General features: G+C 38.5%; 1 protein-coding gene across 4 annotated transcripts in view; it reads right to left on the bottom strand.

Annotated features, from left to right (window-relative positions):
* Positions 1-12317: 12317 nt before the first annotated feature.
* The window catches only part of SANBR (SANT and BTB domain regulator of CSR), a 62848-nt gene continuing 59683 nt past the window's right edge, over positions 12318-15482 (bottom strand). For all 4 annotated transcript variants that reach the window (XM_045788045.2, XM_087863427.1, XM_045788046.2 and 1 more), the window contains 2 exons: positions 14878-14969; positions 12318-13739 (listed from right to left, as the gene is read on the bottom strand). In XM_045788045.2, coding sequence (XP_045644001.2) covers positions 13703-13739; positions 14878-14969 — 129 coding nt within the window. In that variant the 3' untranslated portion in view covers positions 12318-13702. The remainder of the gene's footprint in view (positions 13740-14877; positions 14970-15482) is intronic.

Genomic DNA, 15482 nt, shown 5'->3' with positions numbered 1-15482 from the left:
TCCCTCTGTCCCTCCCCACTTGCACACTCTCTCTCAAATAAATAAATAAATAAAAATTTTTAAAGGGAATAGATGAAGAAAGTCAGGGAATGGAAAAACTAACGTTGGAGCCAGCAACAAAGAAGGACTAAGGGTACTGCCATGCCTTATTTGTAGAAACTGTTTCACTAGAGGATTAATACAACAATGTACCTAAAAAGAGGTGGATGCAATGGTGAGAAATGAAGGAAAAGGGCAGTAAATACTAAAATGGGGGGCACCTGGGCCGCTCAGATGGTTAAGCATCTGCCTTTGGCTCAGGTCATGATCTCAGGGTCCTGAGACTGAGCCCTGCATCAGGCTCCCTGCTTAGCAGGGAGTCTGCTTCTCCCTCTTCCTCTGACCCTTCTCCTTGCTCATGCTCTCTCTCTCTCTCTCTCTCTCATGAGTAAAAAATCTTTTAAAAAATGCTAAAATGTTCCCAACTAGTCCAAAACTAATCTCTGTCTTATCTGACAAGCATGTCTTGCCCCTGAGCTCAGAGCTTCATTATCCACTCAGTCCTCAGTTCCCTGAGACAGAAATCTGAAAGTCAGCACAGACCTCTTCCTTTCTCCTCATCTAATCAATGACCAAATCCAGCTGTCTGACATCCTAATCTTTCTCCAAACCATTCCTCCTTTCTATCTCTACCACCCAGGTCTACCAGGATGTCACTAACCCTGCCTCGACTATTACAGGAGCTGTCGGACTGGTCTTGCTTCTGAATTTGTTTCTCTTCAACTCACCAATTACCAACCATCAAAGTTACCTTGGTCAAATACAATTCTGGTAATGCCGGTCTTGGTCAGTGGCTCCCCATCACCTACTAAATAAGTTCTAGTGTCTGCCTTCCGAGTCTCCTTTCCCTGGCTTTGTTTCCCGTTACGCTGCTTAGGAGTCTCTACACTGCTGCACTGTCTTCTTGCACACGCCTTTCTGTACTCTCGTTGCTCCAGCCCGAACTCCCCAGTCGTATCTCATCATTCATCTCATCTCAGTCTCCAGGAAGCCTTCCCTGATGCCCACCCACTTCTCATGGCTCAGTCAGGTGAGTGTCTGACTCTTGATTTAGCTCAGAGCATGATCTCAGGGTTGTGAGATCAAGTCCCACAGTTGGCCTCTGTGCTCAGCATGGAGTCTACTTGAGGTTCTCTCCCTCTCTCTCTCTGCTCCCCCCGCCCCTCCGCTTGCACTATTTCTCTCTAAAATAAATAAATAAATAAAATCTTTAAAAAAAGAAGTCTCCTTCAAAGAGGGGTTTGCAGCTCCCTCCCCACCACGAGAGAGGAACAAATGCAGAACATACTGATGACTGTCTCCTGGGAAATCCTCCCCCCAAGAACCCCTATTCCAAACTCTTTTATAGGTTATAGGTGGGTGATTGCTGATGCAGGAAGAGCCAGCTTCTCCATCCCTTACTTGTGTGTGGGGTCCTAGGAGTACATGTTACCTACTACGATGTGCTTGGCCTTTGAATTTCTGCTGAAATTCCAAGTCAGAACCCCCTTCTAACATCCTATAACCAATAAATATGAATTTCAGATCTTGGGTAATACGATAAAGAAAATAAAATGATAGAGATTAAGAATGGTTGGTTTCCCTCCCAAAATCTGAATGAGGAGGATCCACTACTAGAAGATATGGGAGCAGAGAAAAGAGCAAGTGTACAGCCCCCGAGAAGAAACTGAGCTGGGCACATTCCAGGGCCCCAGAGAAGGCCAGTACATCAAGTGTGTAATAAGCAAGGGGAGGAAGTCTGAACTGGAGTAAAAGTAGAAGCTAGATCATACAGGACTTTATAAGTCCTATAGCAATTTATTTTATTCTAAATAGTGAGAAGTCATTGGACAGTTTTATGGGGATGTGATGTGCTCAGATTTTTAGGTTTTGTAAAGGATTATTCTGATCGCTATGGGAAAGTAGACCACAATCGGGAAAGTAGACCACAATCAGGAAAGAGAAAAGGGAGGCTGGAAGCTGTTGAGAGATGATGACCTGGATTAGGGTGGCAGCCCCTGTGGTGATCATGCAGGTAAATAATTTAACACTCCTCCTGTTGGACCTGGCTGTTCTCATAGTTGATGGCAGTCAAGCCTTCGGACAACATCACAGACCTTAGACTGACACCTTGACTGGAGCCTCCTAAGACTCTATGAAGAAGAGGACCCATTTAAGCCACGCCCAGAATCCTGCCCCTCAGAAACAGTGAGAACATACCATGCATGTCATTTTAAGCTGCAAAATGTGGGATAATTTGTTACACAACAATATGGAATGAATACAGCTCCCAGATGACACTGAAGCTCTGTGGTCTGAAGACCACACTCTGAGTGGCAAGATTAGGGAGAAGAGTGAGATCATTTGGAGAGGGCTGAAATAGTGTAAAAAAAAAAAAAGGCACTGAGTCAGTGGTTTGAGAGCATCTCAGCCACTGCACATGCTACTGCCTGTCCTCCTGGCACAATCACAACCAGCATAAACAGAAGAAATGTTTGCGTACACACGTCTCTTTGCCCGTTCCAGAAGTTGCTCATGATTTGTAAGTACGCTGAATAAAGAAAATCGTTGGGATAGGGAGTCAATAAGATTGGGCAAACAAGTTTTCTTCAAAATTTGCTTAGCGTTGGAAAATTTAAATGGTCTATCAAGTTGGTTTTTTTTTTTTAAAGATTTTATTTATTTATTTGACAGAGAGAGACAGCCAGCGAGAGAGGGAACACAAGCAGGGGGAGTGGGAGAGGAAGAAGCAGGCTCCCAGCAGAGGAGCCCGACATGGGGCTCGATCCCAGAACGCTGGGATCACGCCCTGAGCCGAAGGCAGACGCTTAACCGCTGCGCCACCCAGGTGCCCTTATCAAGTTCTTTATTATTGATGATTTCAGTTATCTTCACAGATTTGCACTCCTTCATTTTAGGTATTAGTTTTTAAAAACTGTTACTGGATTGAAGAACTTGGAGGAAAACAGAGTCAAAGTCACTGTTTCTCTCCTCAGAATGCTGTATTATGTAAGCTATGCAGTCAGATCTTCCAAGCAGGTGACAGGATCAAGAGAAACAAGAACATTATATACACCAAAAAATGTACAAAATTGTTCATAGCATTGCAACCCTATCCACGATAATAAAAAACTGGGGGGGGGCATATCTAACAGCTGGAAAATAAACTGAAATATTTACACAGTGGAATACTATGCAGCAATAAAAAGGAGAATTACTGAGGCACCTGGGTGGCTCAGTTAAGTATCCAACTCAGTAACACTTCAGGTCTTGATCTCACGGTGTGAGTTTGGGCCCCATGTTGGGCTACACACTGGACGTTGGAGAACACTTTAAAAAAAAAAAAAAGGATGCATTACTGATATACAGAGCAACACAAATAAATTCTTAAAAATTTTGTTGAGTGAAAGGATCCAGACAAGGTATACTGTATGATTTCACTCATGTGAAGTTCAAGGATAGGTAAAATAGCAGTGGGAACATGAAGAACTCTAAGAAGGGTACTGAATGGAAAGGCTACATGGAACTTTCTAGGGTGACAGAAATGCTTTATATCTAGATCTTTTGGGTGGATGTATAAAAATGTAAAATTCATTGAGTTGTATGCTTAAGATTTGTACACTTTACTGTATGCAAAGTTTACCTAAATTTTTAAATTAAAAGAAAAAAGGATGGGGCGCCTGGGTGGCACAGCGGTTAAGCGTCTGCCTTCGGCTCAGGGCGTGATCCCGGCGTTATGGGGTCGAGCCCCACATCAGGCTCCTCTGCTATGAGCCTGCTTCTTCCTCTCCCACTCCCCCTGCTTGTGTTCCCTCTCTCGCTGGCTGTCTCTATCTCTGTTGAATAAATAAATAAAATCTTAAAAAAAAAAAAAAGAAAAAAGGAGATAATGAGATATAGGAGTCTGGATCCCCAATTCTCACCTGGAGATACAAATTTGAGATTTTTCTGTGCAGAAGGTATTTCAATGCCATGGGTCTGCAGGAGATCAATTAGGAAAGTAATCTAGATAGAGGAGACACCCCAAGATTAAGCTCTAGGGAAGCAGAGGTTGGGAAAAGGAAAACTGGTCAGCAGAATAGACTGAGGTCAAGATTGGGAGAGGAGGAGAAGCAGGAGAATAAGGTCTCAGAGAAAAGTGCTTTAATAATGAAACAGTCAAGGGACGTCTGGGTGGCTCAGTCGGTTGAGTATCTGCCTTCGGCTCAGGTCATGATCCCAGGGTCCTGGGATGGAGTCCCGCATCAGGCTCCTTGCTCAGCGGGGAGCCAGCTTCTTCCTCTGCCTGCTGCTTCCCCTGTCTGTGCTCTCTCTCTCTCTGATAAATAAATAAATGAAATCTTAAAAAAAAAAAAAAGAATGGAACAGTCAACTGCATGAAAAGCTACTGAGAGCTAGAGATGAAGCCAGAGAAATGTTAGTAGGGAAGACATCTTGCTGTCAAAACAGCTCTAACTTTCAACCTAACATAATCTACTTCCCTGCCACTTCCAACCCTAATTCCCACAGTCCCGACCTCAACACACAACCTGTAAAACCTAAAAACTTCTCATTTAAAGAAAAATAAAAAGCCTGCTGAAAATCAGTCATAAAATATTTTAAATTATTTTGAAACTCACCATGTTGATACAGCTCCAAGACACAGTCCTCCTTTCAAAACACAATGAGAAACATAAAATAAAAGCCTTTTTTTCTTTAAAGAAGTCTCAAAACATTCTTGTTTCTTTTTTTTTTTAAGTTCTAAAAAATGTTCTGCAGAATAGGCAATTTGGACCAATTTTTCTAGAGCACAACTAGAAAAGCTAGATCAAATTTTTTAAAGTATCTGTTTGAAAGCATAGGAGAGTAAATAAGGCCATGAAGAACTATGTGCTCAGATCCAGGAGAAAACAGAAGGTGGGAATACAAGTTGCTGAGCTCAGTATTTGGGGCTCTGCCAATTTTCTAATTTCAGAAGATGCAGCAGAGTAGATGAACAGAGCTTTGAACAGACTCATGACGTTGGGGGAGCATGAATTCAGGGTCATACTCTAGGAATAGGGTTGAATAGATAGGCACTAATGCCCAAATCTGAATTATCTCAATTTCTGAATGGATTAAGTTGCTCTGAGATTGACAGTGGTGCTAGCCATGTGTCAGAAGGAAATATGCATTCTCTCTGGAGGGAGAGAACATTATTTTAGGATTCAAATTATCTCTATAAGTTTCCACAATGATCACATTAAAAAAAACCAAAACAGGTATATAGGGAAACAAGTTGATGTATTCAAAAACAGAGAAGAAAAACACCTGACTCAAAAAGGAATCAGCTAACAGCGTTATCAGATATAGATTTTAAAATAACCATTCTTAATATGTTCAAGAAAAAAAGACAAGACAACTTTGGCAGAGCACTGGAAACTATAATAAAGAAATAAATGGAAATTCTGGAACTGAAAAATACAATAAGAGAAATTAAGACCTCAATAAATAGGTCTAACAGCAGATTATATGAACAGGATCAGAGAAAAATCACCATCCATTAAAAAAATTGATAATGAACCACATTAAAATTAAGACGTTATGTTCTTCAAAACATATTAAAGTGAAAAGGCATGCCAAAGAGTGTTGGTATACAAAGGACGTATGTTCAAAATTTATAAAGAACTCCTATAAATCAGTAAGAAGAAAACCCAACATAAACAGACACTTCACATAAGAGGGTATCCAAAAGCACATAGTGAATACATTTTAAAATATAATTCTAAGAGACTAAGAACTTTTGGTTTAAAAAAAAGCTTTCCTCCATAATTCAGAAGCATGTGAATAACATAAATCAAAACTAAAATTTAAAAGCAAGTAAGATGCTGAAAAGAACACACATGTGTTAATAGTAGTTACTTTTAGGTGAAATTATGAGTGATTTTTCATTTTTTTATATTGCATATTTCTGAAATTAAAAAAGTTATTGTGGCATTATTTTTGTTTTTAATGGATAATATTCACATGGTTCAAAAAGCAAGACATTATAATGTATATGTTGAGAAATCTCTCACCCTCTATAGTTTCCTCCAACTCACAGGACACCATGATTATGAGTTTCTTTTGTATCTTTACAGAATTAATGGGGAAACAAGAAAAGATCATGCACTCTTATTTGCCTTTCCTCCACAGAAGGCACACTTTATACATGGATATATTGTATCACTTAGCAAGAGATCTTGGAGAGCTTTCCATTGCACTACACAGGGAACCCTCATTCTTTTTCACTGCTGCATAATGCTCCATTGTACATATGTACTGTAAAAGGAGATTTCAAAAAAGAGCAAGCAAGCTTAGCTAAGAGAGTCTCTTTCAAAAAACAGTCAGGGGGCCATAAAGAAGGAGGAATTTATGCACTCATCGAAGGAAACTATGAACTTTTTGAACTTTTCAAGTCAGCAGCTTTGGCCTTCAGCCTGGACCACGGCAACTCAATTTTCCAATTACTTCACTTAGAAAGGATACAGTCCAGTTTAATAAGTTTCGATCTCTCATTTGCATTTCAACTCAACCAATCCCAGTTAACCTAGTTTTGATCACTGTTTTGCAGAGAGGACCTAAATGAGAACTGCACTCATGACCTTTCACCTTATAACTGTCCCCTCTTTGTCTTTCTCAGAATTCTATTCAGGCTTCAACCTGAACCTGTGTTTCCTGAATTGCAATTCTATGGTCCAAATATAAGTCTGTTTGCTTTAATTTTCAGTGACTTCTTCCTTGGTTGACAGTATCATCGCTTTCTCTTTTTTTAAAATCAGTCCTCTGATGGACACTCGAGTAGTTTCCTATTTTTTGCTAGTACAATCGACAACTTCAGACATCATTTCATACGTAACCAAGTCTATCTATAGGAAAGATTCTCCATAATGGGATTGTTGGATCAAAGTGTAAAATGCGGCAGTGGCTTTGATCACACAAGAGGGTTGCGACATTCTGCTCTCCCATCAGCACTATAAAACCCATTTCCCTACATCTTCCTATACACAGCATATTGCCAAATGTTTCATTGTTTGCCAATCTGATGAGTAAAAAATATTATCTCAATGTAATTCCAATTTGCTTTCTCTCATTATAACTGACCTAGGCATCTTTTTGTATGTAAGGTCTATTTTTCTACGGACTCTTTGTTTCCCAGTTCTTTGCCTTGTGAAAGTAGAAATAAAACAGAGTCACTTATGTCAAGGGGTTTCTAAATGGAGCCAGGAGGCCATTAAGGAGTGGACCCTATGCACGTCCCGAGGGGTGGAACCATGCATTGTTTTAACTGGGCCCAATCCCAAGTACTTCAAGAATGAGGCACCAACACCTGCAACTTGCTACAGACTTTTCCTTAGTGATAGCCTTAGCAACCAATTATGTTTAGCCAAGATTGGTTTTCTGCCGCCAGTGCCAATCAAAATTCTTTGTAAACAACCTATACAAGCATTCCCTTTTTGTCTCTAAAAACCCCTGACTTTTGGTGACAAATGGTAGCTATACTTGTGGTGAGCATAGCATAAGGTATAGACTTGTCAGATTATTAGGCTGTATACCTGAAAACGAATGTAACATTGTGTGTCAGGGGCGCCTGGGCGGCTGTGCTTAAGCGTCTGCCTTCGTCTCAGGGCGTGATCCCGGCATTCTAGGATCGAGCCCCACATCAGGCTCCTCTGCTGGGAGCCTGCTTCTTCCTCTCCCACTCCCCCTCCTTGTGTTCCCTCTCTCACTGGCTGTCTCTTTCTCTGTCAAATAAATAAAATAAAATCTTTTAAAAAAACAAAACAAAACAAAAAACATTGTGTGTCAACTATACATCAATAAAAAATAATTTAAAAAATAAAAACCCCTTTATTTTGCTCCCTGGTGGAACAATATTTTGGTCGCTGCCAAAATCTGTGTACCCTGAATTTGCAATTCTTTGATCCCAAATATATACTTTTGCTTAATTATTGCCTCCTGACAATTTTAGGCTGCGAGCCTGTTTTTCTATTGGGTTGCAGTTTGTGAGCTATTTTACAATGAATATTTAATATATTTATATTAGAAAAAAAAATGATTCAAGAAAAAAAAAAGATGTTAAAATTCCAGTCCTAAGAACGAATACACCAACCTCTCATCCACGAATTTGGAATCCGGCCAAAGAGGGATCCACAAACATTCTGCGACCACTTCGGCAGGAGCCGGGACCCCACAGCGCATACTGCTAAGAGTCTCACCTGAATCCAAACACCTGTGTGCTCAAGTGTGCTTGATTCCTAACGGAAAATTTGTGTGCGCATGCTCCGAACAGCCCGCGCCTCACCTGCTTCCTGACCGGAAATCGGTTGTGTCGGGGCATACACCTGCGCTCCAGGGGACTTTCCACAGCGAACTAAAGGCGTTTGCTGCTGATGGCCTTTGTAAAAGTATTTTCACTGGAGTTGCAGAGGCAAGAGGTGCAATTAGGTGGATTTTACGAGTGAATAAGAGAGAGTAGAAGCAGATATATCCCGGTGGCCTTCAAACTAGGGTCAAGACTTTCCTAAAAATGCTCTTCCTGAGAGCATGCGTGTTTGTGGGCGCAGCTTCTCCTTTCCCAGTCAGCTTTCACATCACCTTTCTCCCTTTCTACAAAAGAAAGGCATACCTCTCTTCCTCCTCATAACGACACATTGCCCCAGGGTGTCAAAATGTCCAGTGATGACGAGCGGCAGGACAGTGCAAAATGTTGGGATTGAATTTGGAAAGCAGTAAGTCCAAGAAATTATTTTGAAATTCTGGTGTTTTCTTATTCTTTGCTTTCAACCAAATTGAAGGAGAAGCTAGCTGTCAGTCTGTAGATGATAAAGTGATGATAGTTCACACAATGTAATTTTTGGCATTAAGAGTCCAAAGAAATGACTAATATTGCTTTAACAAAATCTCTTCTACTTCTCTCTACTTAGCTTTGTGGCTTTAACATTTTGAAATACCCTCATGAATCTCAAAAAGTCATTAATGTTTGATATATATTGTCACCTCTGACTCTGAAAGACTATCCTGGAATACTACAGAATCATCACTGCCATTTTGGGGCTATTTTCATGTATTTTATACCAATTTGAGAAAAAGTATGGCAGTCATATATGTCAAAGCATGATAAAAACCTTATTATACCAGAAGTAAATATGGATGAAAAATTTATTTAAAAGCTCTCCTAAAAGTGCTTTGCTCTTAAAACCAAATTTGCTTTGTTTTCTTCACCGAAATCTTAGATTTTGAGTATTTTAAAAATAGTATTGGTTTTTGTAAAAACAATAGATTTTTGTCAAGATGGTCACTTTCTAGCAATTATATTTCCTTAGTTATTAACATGTCTATAACGTAAAAAATATAATATTGAAAGACAGAGCTACTTACATTTAAAACTTTAATTTTGTCATAGGAATACATTTAATACCCTATATCTCAGGAGCTCTCTCCTAAATAACAACTGATTGAAACATAAACTTCATATCTCATGATGTATAATTTCTTTTTACCTAAAATATTAAACCTATGGAAAGGAACAGCATAAAATACAAAAATGAAAAACAAATACACAAACAAATACTCCTACTACCTGAATCTTGAGTTTCAGATCTGGATTTAGGTAGGAAATCCAAAAAAATTTTTTTGCTATCTAAATCTATTTATTCCTAAATTTCAACTATCCAACAGCAGGAATTTGGATAGCAAAGAAATGAATTAAAAATGTACTTGAGGGGCACCTGGGTGGCACAGCGGTTAAGCATCTGCCTTCGGCTCAGGGCGTGATCCTGGAGTTATGGGATCAAGCCCCACATCAGGCTCCTCTGCTATGAGCCTGCTTCTTCCTCTCCCACTCCCCCTGCTTGTGTTCCCTCTCTCGCTGGCTGTCTGTCAAGTAAATAAATAAAATCTTCAAGAAAAAAAAAAAAGAAGACACTGACCTAGTTGGAAGTTTGGAAACTTGAGTATATTCTAACTTTGCAACCAACTAATTGGTATAATGACTTTAGCCTCTCTGGGCCTCAATTTCACCATCTGAAAGAACAAGAGACTCTTTAAGATCCTTTCCAGATCTTTATAATTCTATAATTTCAGTCTTTTTAAAAATCTATTTTGAGATATAATTGACATATAATAAAATGCACCCATTTTAAGTGTATAGTTATGTGTTTTGACAAATTTATACTATAATCAAGTTGCAAAACATTTCTACCATAGTTCCTCTATACCCTTTTGTAGTTAATCTCCCTTCCCCCATCCTCAGCCCTAGGCAACCACTAATCTGTTTTCACTGTAGTCTTGCCTATTCTAGAATTTCATGTAAATGAAATGATACAGTACATATTCAATTTTACTATTTTTTTTCAATTTTATTTTTAAGTAATCCCTACACCCAACGTGGACTCAAACTTACATCCCCGAGATCAAGAGTTGCATGCTCCACCAACTGAGCCAGCCAGGTGCCACTCTATTTTACTAAAAACTGTCGCAAAATAGGGGCACCTGGCTGGCTCAGTAGGTTAAGCGTCTGCCTTCGGCTCAGGTTGTGATCCTGGGGTTCGGGGATCAAGTCCCACATCGGGCTCCTTGCTCAGCAGGGAGCCTGCTTCTCCCTTGCCTGCTGCTCCCGCTGCTTGTGCTTGCTTTCTCCCTCTCTCTCCGTGTCAAATAAATTTAAAAAAAGAAAACAAAAGATACGTCTTGGAAGGAGGGCTGCTCTATCTGCAGCTCTCACTCTCTTTCCTTCAGTAAACCTCTGAAAACAGTATAGGTCACTAACAATATCGGGAAATAGTTTTCCTACCTAGCTCCTCCCTCAAATGCTGTTAACTTTGTCTAAATAATGACAAGACCTTCCACAACAACCACCAAAGAATTAGGCGCCTCTTTTCTTTTTTGCACTAAATACACACCCACACCACACCCACTCCGACCATTCTCAGCGATTCAAAATATAGGAAGAGGGATATAAAACTCTCATCTTAAAGAATTTAAGGCTACCTTCCAAATATTAAAATAACAATGCAACAATAACAGTTAACGTTGATGGAGGGCTTACTAAAAGCCAGAAAGTACTGTCCTAGTTGTTTTACATCTATTAAATCATTTAATCCTCCAACAATCCCAAAAGGGTGGGAATAGTATGATCACCACATCATCTTCCCCAATAAATCAGCTTTAAATGAGAGTGGGAGAGCTAGCCTATTGAACTGGCTAGGTATCCCAGTACTTTTTACCTAGGAGGTACAAAAAGGTGAGACTCAAAATAGTTGCTCGATGAATAGCTGAAGGATAGCTGAAGAATTAATCTCAGGTATTAGATGTGAAAGGTATTTTTTTGTTGTTTTTACATTAAAATTTGCCCTTAGCAGATTTGCATAATAGGGCTTTAGCCTCAGCTTCCAAAGCAATTAGCACATCTCACAATATCTGGCTGAATGTTCTGAAGAGGGAAAATTACAAACAACATGATGCAATAGTGTGGAATAAGCTCTGCTACCAGATAATCTTTTCTGCAATATTTTGTCCCTTAAATATTGGGCTGAATCTTAACCAGGATAACCTCATTTAAAACAATCTTAAGGGGGTATCTGGGTGGCTCAGTTGGTTAAGCAACTGCCTTCAGCTCAGGTCATGGTCCTGGAGTCCAAGGATGGAGTCCCATATCCGGCTCCCCGCTCAGCAGGGAGTCTGCTTCTCCCTCTGACCCTCCCCCCTCTCGTGCTCTCTCTCTCAAATAAATAAAATCTTTTAAAAAAATAAACAAACAATCTTAAAATGTATAAAGTACACCTTGTAACGGAGCTAATTTTTTCGTGAAAACCTGTGCTCTAGAGCCCACCCAGACTTCTTCTGAGAAGATGGAGTGATTCAGATCAAGGGATTTTTCAAACAACTTTTGTCATTAACATTTATTTCAATTAAAGACATGTGAATTCAGAATTAATGTAAGGTAAAACCCTTCCAAAGTATTTGGCAAAAGAAATACTATTAAGAGTTTGATGAAAATGTTTTTGGTACCTGTGCTATGTATTACAGACATTAACAAAATAAAAAGCATATTCTGAAGAGAATCAAATTCCGATAAATTCTGGTTTGTAAAAATCAGTTCACTGGTACAGTCCTCACAGGGGAGAAGCAATTTGCCTTTTTTACCATTAGCTAAAAATCTAAAGAGCATCCTTCTCTTCCAGTTGTGACCATCGCCACACTATATAACATGTAAAGCCTAAATCCTTTTAGAGAATACAGTAAAAGGAACAAGACTCTGGTATTTATAACAGAACTTACAGATCATGTACTATAAAACATTTTCTTTTGAAAATACAAATTTTATAATCTATTTCAAAAATATCAAACAATTGAAAAATATCTAAACTGGAACAAAATTTGCGAACAGAAGTTCAAAAAACTTGGAAAAGCCATACATATAACATCAAATAACATCTAGCTTCATTTATCAACTAACTTAACTCTCTTAAAATGATTTCTGTATGTGTTAACTGAATTTAACACCTCAACATTTCATAGAAACTGCCATTCTGTCACACATTATCAAAGCCTGTTCTCTAAATAATTTGAAAATTCCAATAATGAGACAAATGAATACAGAAAATAGAAACAGTGCATCTTAAAGTTTTTCAGAGGCCTACATACAAGTAATTTCCAAGCACATAAATTTTTATATGCTTATGGTTCAGAACAAATTTTCCCTGAGCACTCTTTCTGCTTGGTTAGAAAAATTAAAACATGATCTATAAAATAGAATTTAGTTTGATTTCTACTTAATGTATGCCATTTTTCACCCATCAAATGTATTTGGGAACGTTTCCTTCTTGACATTGCTAAAGTCAATAACTGTTTGAAGGGGCTATTCGAATGGCTTTAGAAATATGGTTAAGTTTTAGAGCCCTGAGAACTGCACAGTGGGTGTTTCATACAACCGAAATGATTCACTATCCTAAACTACTGGTAGTTATTTTAACAGATTCAGAATGGCACTAGTGTCACAGAAGAAGAGGTAATAATCAGTAATTTCAGCTCAGATAACCAACAGACAAGAAATAAAAACCGAAAGAAAAACAAGTTGGATTAACATTGTGCTTTCCATGGAATAATGCTGAAAAAAACTGACCCTCCTGCCCAACAAAGGAAATACCTCGCACCTTGAAACTTTACTTAATGCAATCTTGAGAACTGTCACTTGTTAATATTCATGCAAACTTAAAATCAGCATCACTGGGCGTTTCATCACACAAGTTGCAGTTCCCAATGCTATCCCAAGATTTACAGCCCAAAAGACATGCACAGTAGCACCACCAGCTGTGTTCCCTTAATTTTTTAAGGTCTTAAAAAATCTTAGCTATTTGAGAGCTTAGGCCTCTTCTCTTCCAAATAAATAAAGGATAACAAATATAAGGAGTCTTAACTATGCAAATTTGAAAATACTAATTTTCCACAGAGCCGAGCATCACATTAAAGGAAAATCAGATTTAAGAAGTTTCATATTTACAATTAGATGTCAGAAGACCTAACTATACATTCTCCTCAGCACTATGCTTTATGTGGTTTGCAAGAATAATTAATAAATAACTTAAAACATTTAGAAGTCATTGTTCTGACGATCTTCAAGAGGTGAGCAATTTCAGATGTCCAGAGGTGTGTCTTCTGTCTTTTTAGTTACAGTTAAGGTGCTTCATGCAGGACGCCCTGGACCAAAACGGTTTTTAGACCTAGATTTTTTTAAATAGAAAAGAAGGTCAGAGGTGCTTCTAAAACAGTAGGAATTTGCTGTTGCTTTAGGTTACATTTGCTTGACAGTATCAAAATTTAATGAAACTTCACGTAGTCCATAACCCATTTTTAAAAACTCTTGGAGTGAGACATATTTTGGAATTCAGATATTTTGGGGGGCAGGGGAGATAATATTGTACATATATTGTATATTATGGATTGGAGCAGTGCCCTATAATCAAACACATTAATGCTTCTTCAGTGAAACAAATGAACATTCATTTTCAGTGAGATAAATAAAAACTATAAATAGCATTATAGTAGCTCAGTTTGGGTTTGAGTTGCCACAAGTGTATAAAAAAGTCTTTTTGGCTTTCTGAGCTTTCTGGATTTCGGAACTTCTGATAAGGCATTTGGATCTGTAGTATTAATGACCCAATCTCAGTAACTGTTAATCTTTAAAAGAAAATTTGTGATGTAAAATGACAGAGGATCCAACAAGTTAGACTTCATTAAGAGAAAAAAAATAAGGAACAGGAAAGACTTCAATGATTTAAATAAATAATATTTAAGCTATAAACAGTATGAAATTCTACTAATTCACAGTAGCAATAGAGTTTACATTCCTATCTGCAGCTGGCTCAGAACAGAGCTGATTCAATCAACAGAAAACTTAAAAAAACTAACTTTCATTAAATTTTGTGTTTATGACCTTAATAAGCCTTAAGTTTAAGTTAAAATCTGGTTCTGATTAATGTCCTGATGATCTAATCCTTGAAACAAACCAAACAAACTCCAATTATGTGCTGCTAGTGTTCATATGATTGTCCCTAAAAAAAGAAAATCACAGGGCACCTGGTGGCTCAGTCGGTTGATTAAGCGGGCCACTCTTGATTTTGGCTCAGGCCATGATCTCAGGGTCCTGGGACCGAGTCCTGTGTGGGGCTCCATGCTCAGTGGGGAGTCTGCAGGAGATTCTCTCTTGCTCCCTCCCTCTGCACCACCCCCCCACCCCGGTCGCTTGCACTCTCCCTTTCTAAAAATAAATAAATAAATCTTTACAAAAAAAAAAAGGAAAGAAAAAAAGGAAATCATTTCAAAGCCAGTGGCATTCTGAATTTGTTTATGCTGATTTACCTTGTATTTTTTTCTGAGCTGCTTTGCCGTGCAGTGACTGGCACTGAGGCCTTGATTTGCGCTTCAAGTCTGGAATAAATACCTCCTGCAAACTACAGAGTAAAGGGGCAAAATGAAGTTGTTATTTTAATGGAATCGATAGAAGCTCTGCTTTATAAAAATGACATTACTCTTTAGCTAAGAAGTAATTTTATTTTGATTTTTAAAATTCAGTCTCTCTGAATTATAATTTATGTGAATAATTTTACATATGGTAAAATTCACCCTTTTTAGTGTACATTTCTGAATTCTGACAAATGCATACAGTAGTATAACCATCATTAAAAGGGAGACATACAACACTTCAAACACCCCAAGAAAATCCCCTTGTGTCTCTCATAAGGCAACCCATTTGCCACGATTAGTTCCTGGAAAGTACTTATCTGTTTTATTGCCCCTATAGTTCTGCATTTTCCAAAACATTATATAAGTAAGTCATACAGTCTGGAACCTTTTCAATATGGCTTCTTTTGCTCGGCATAATGTATAGGAGATTCATTTATGTTGCTGATGTATCAGTAGTTCTTTCTTTTTTATATGTACCACAGTTTGTTTATTCATTTACC

Source organism: Ursus americanus, chromosome 7 (genome assembly GCF_024610735.1).
Source record: "Ursus americanus isolate L20-20 chromosome 7, mUrsAme1.1.p, whole genome shotgun sequence".
In the NCBI taxonomy this organism is placed as follows: Eukaryota; Metazoa; Chordata; class Mammalia; order Carnivora; family Ursidae; genus Ursus; species Ursus americanus.
Note: the sequence above shows the minus strand (reverse complement) of the source record. Positions and strands in the feature narration are given on the sequence as shown.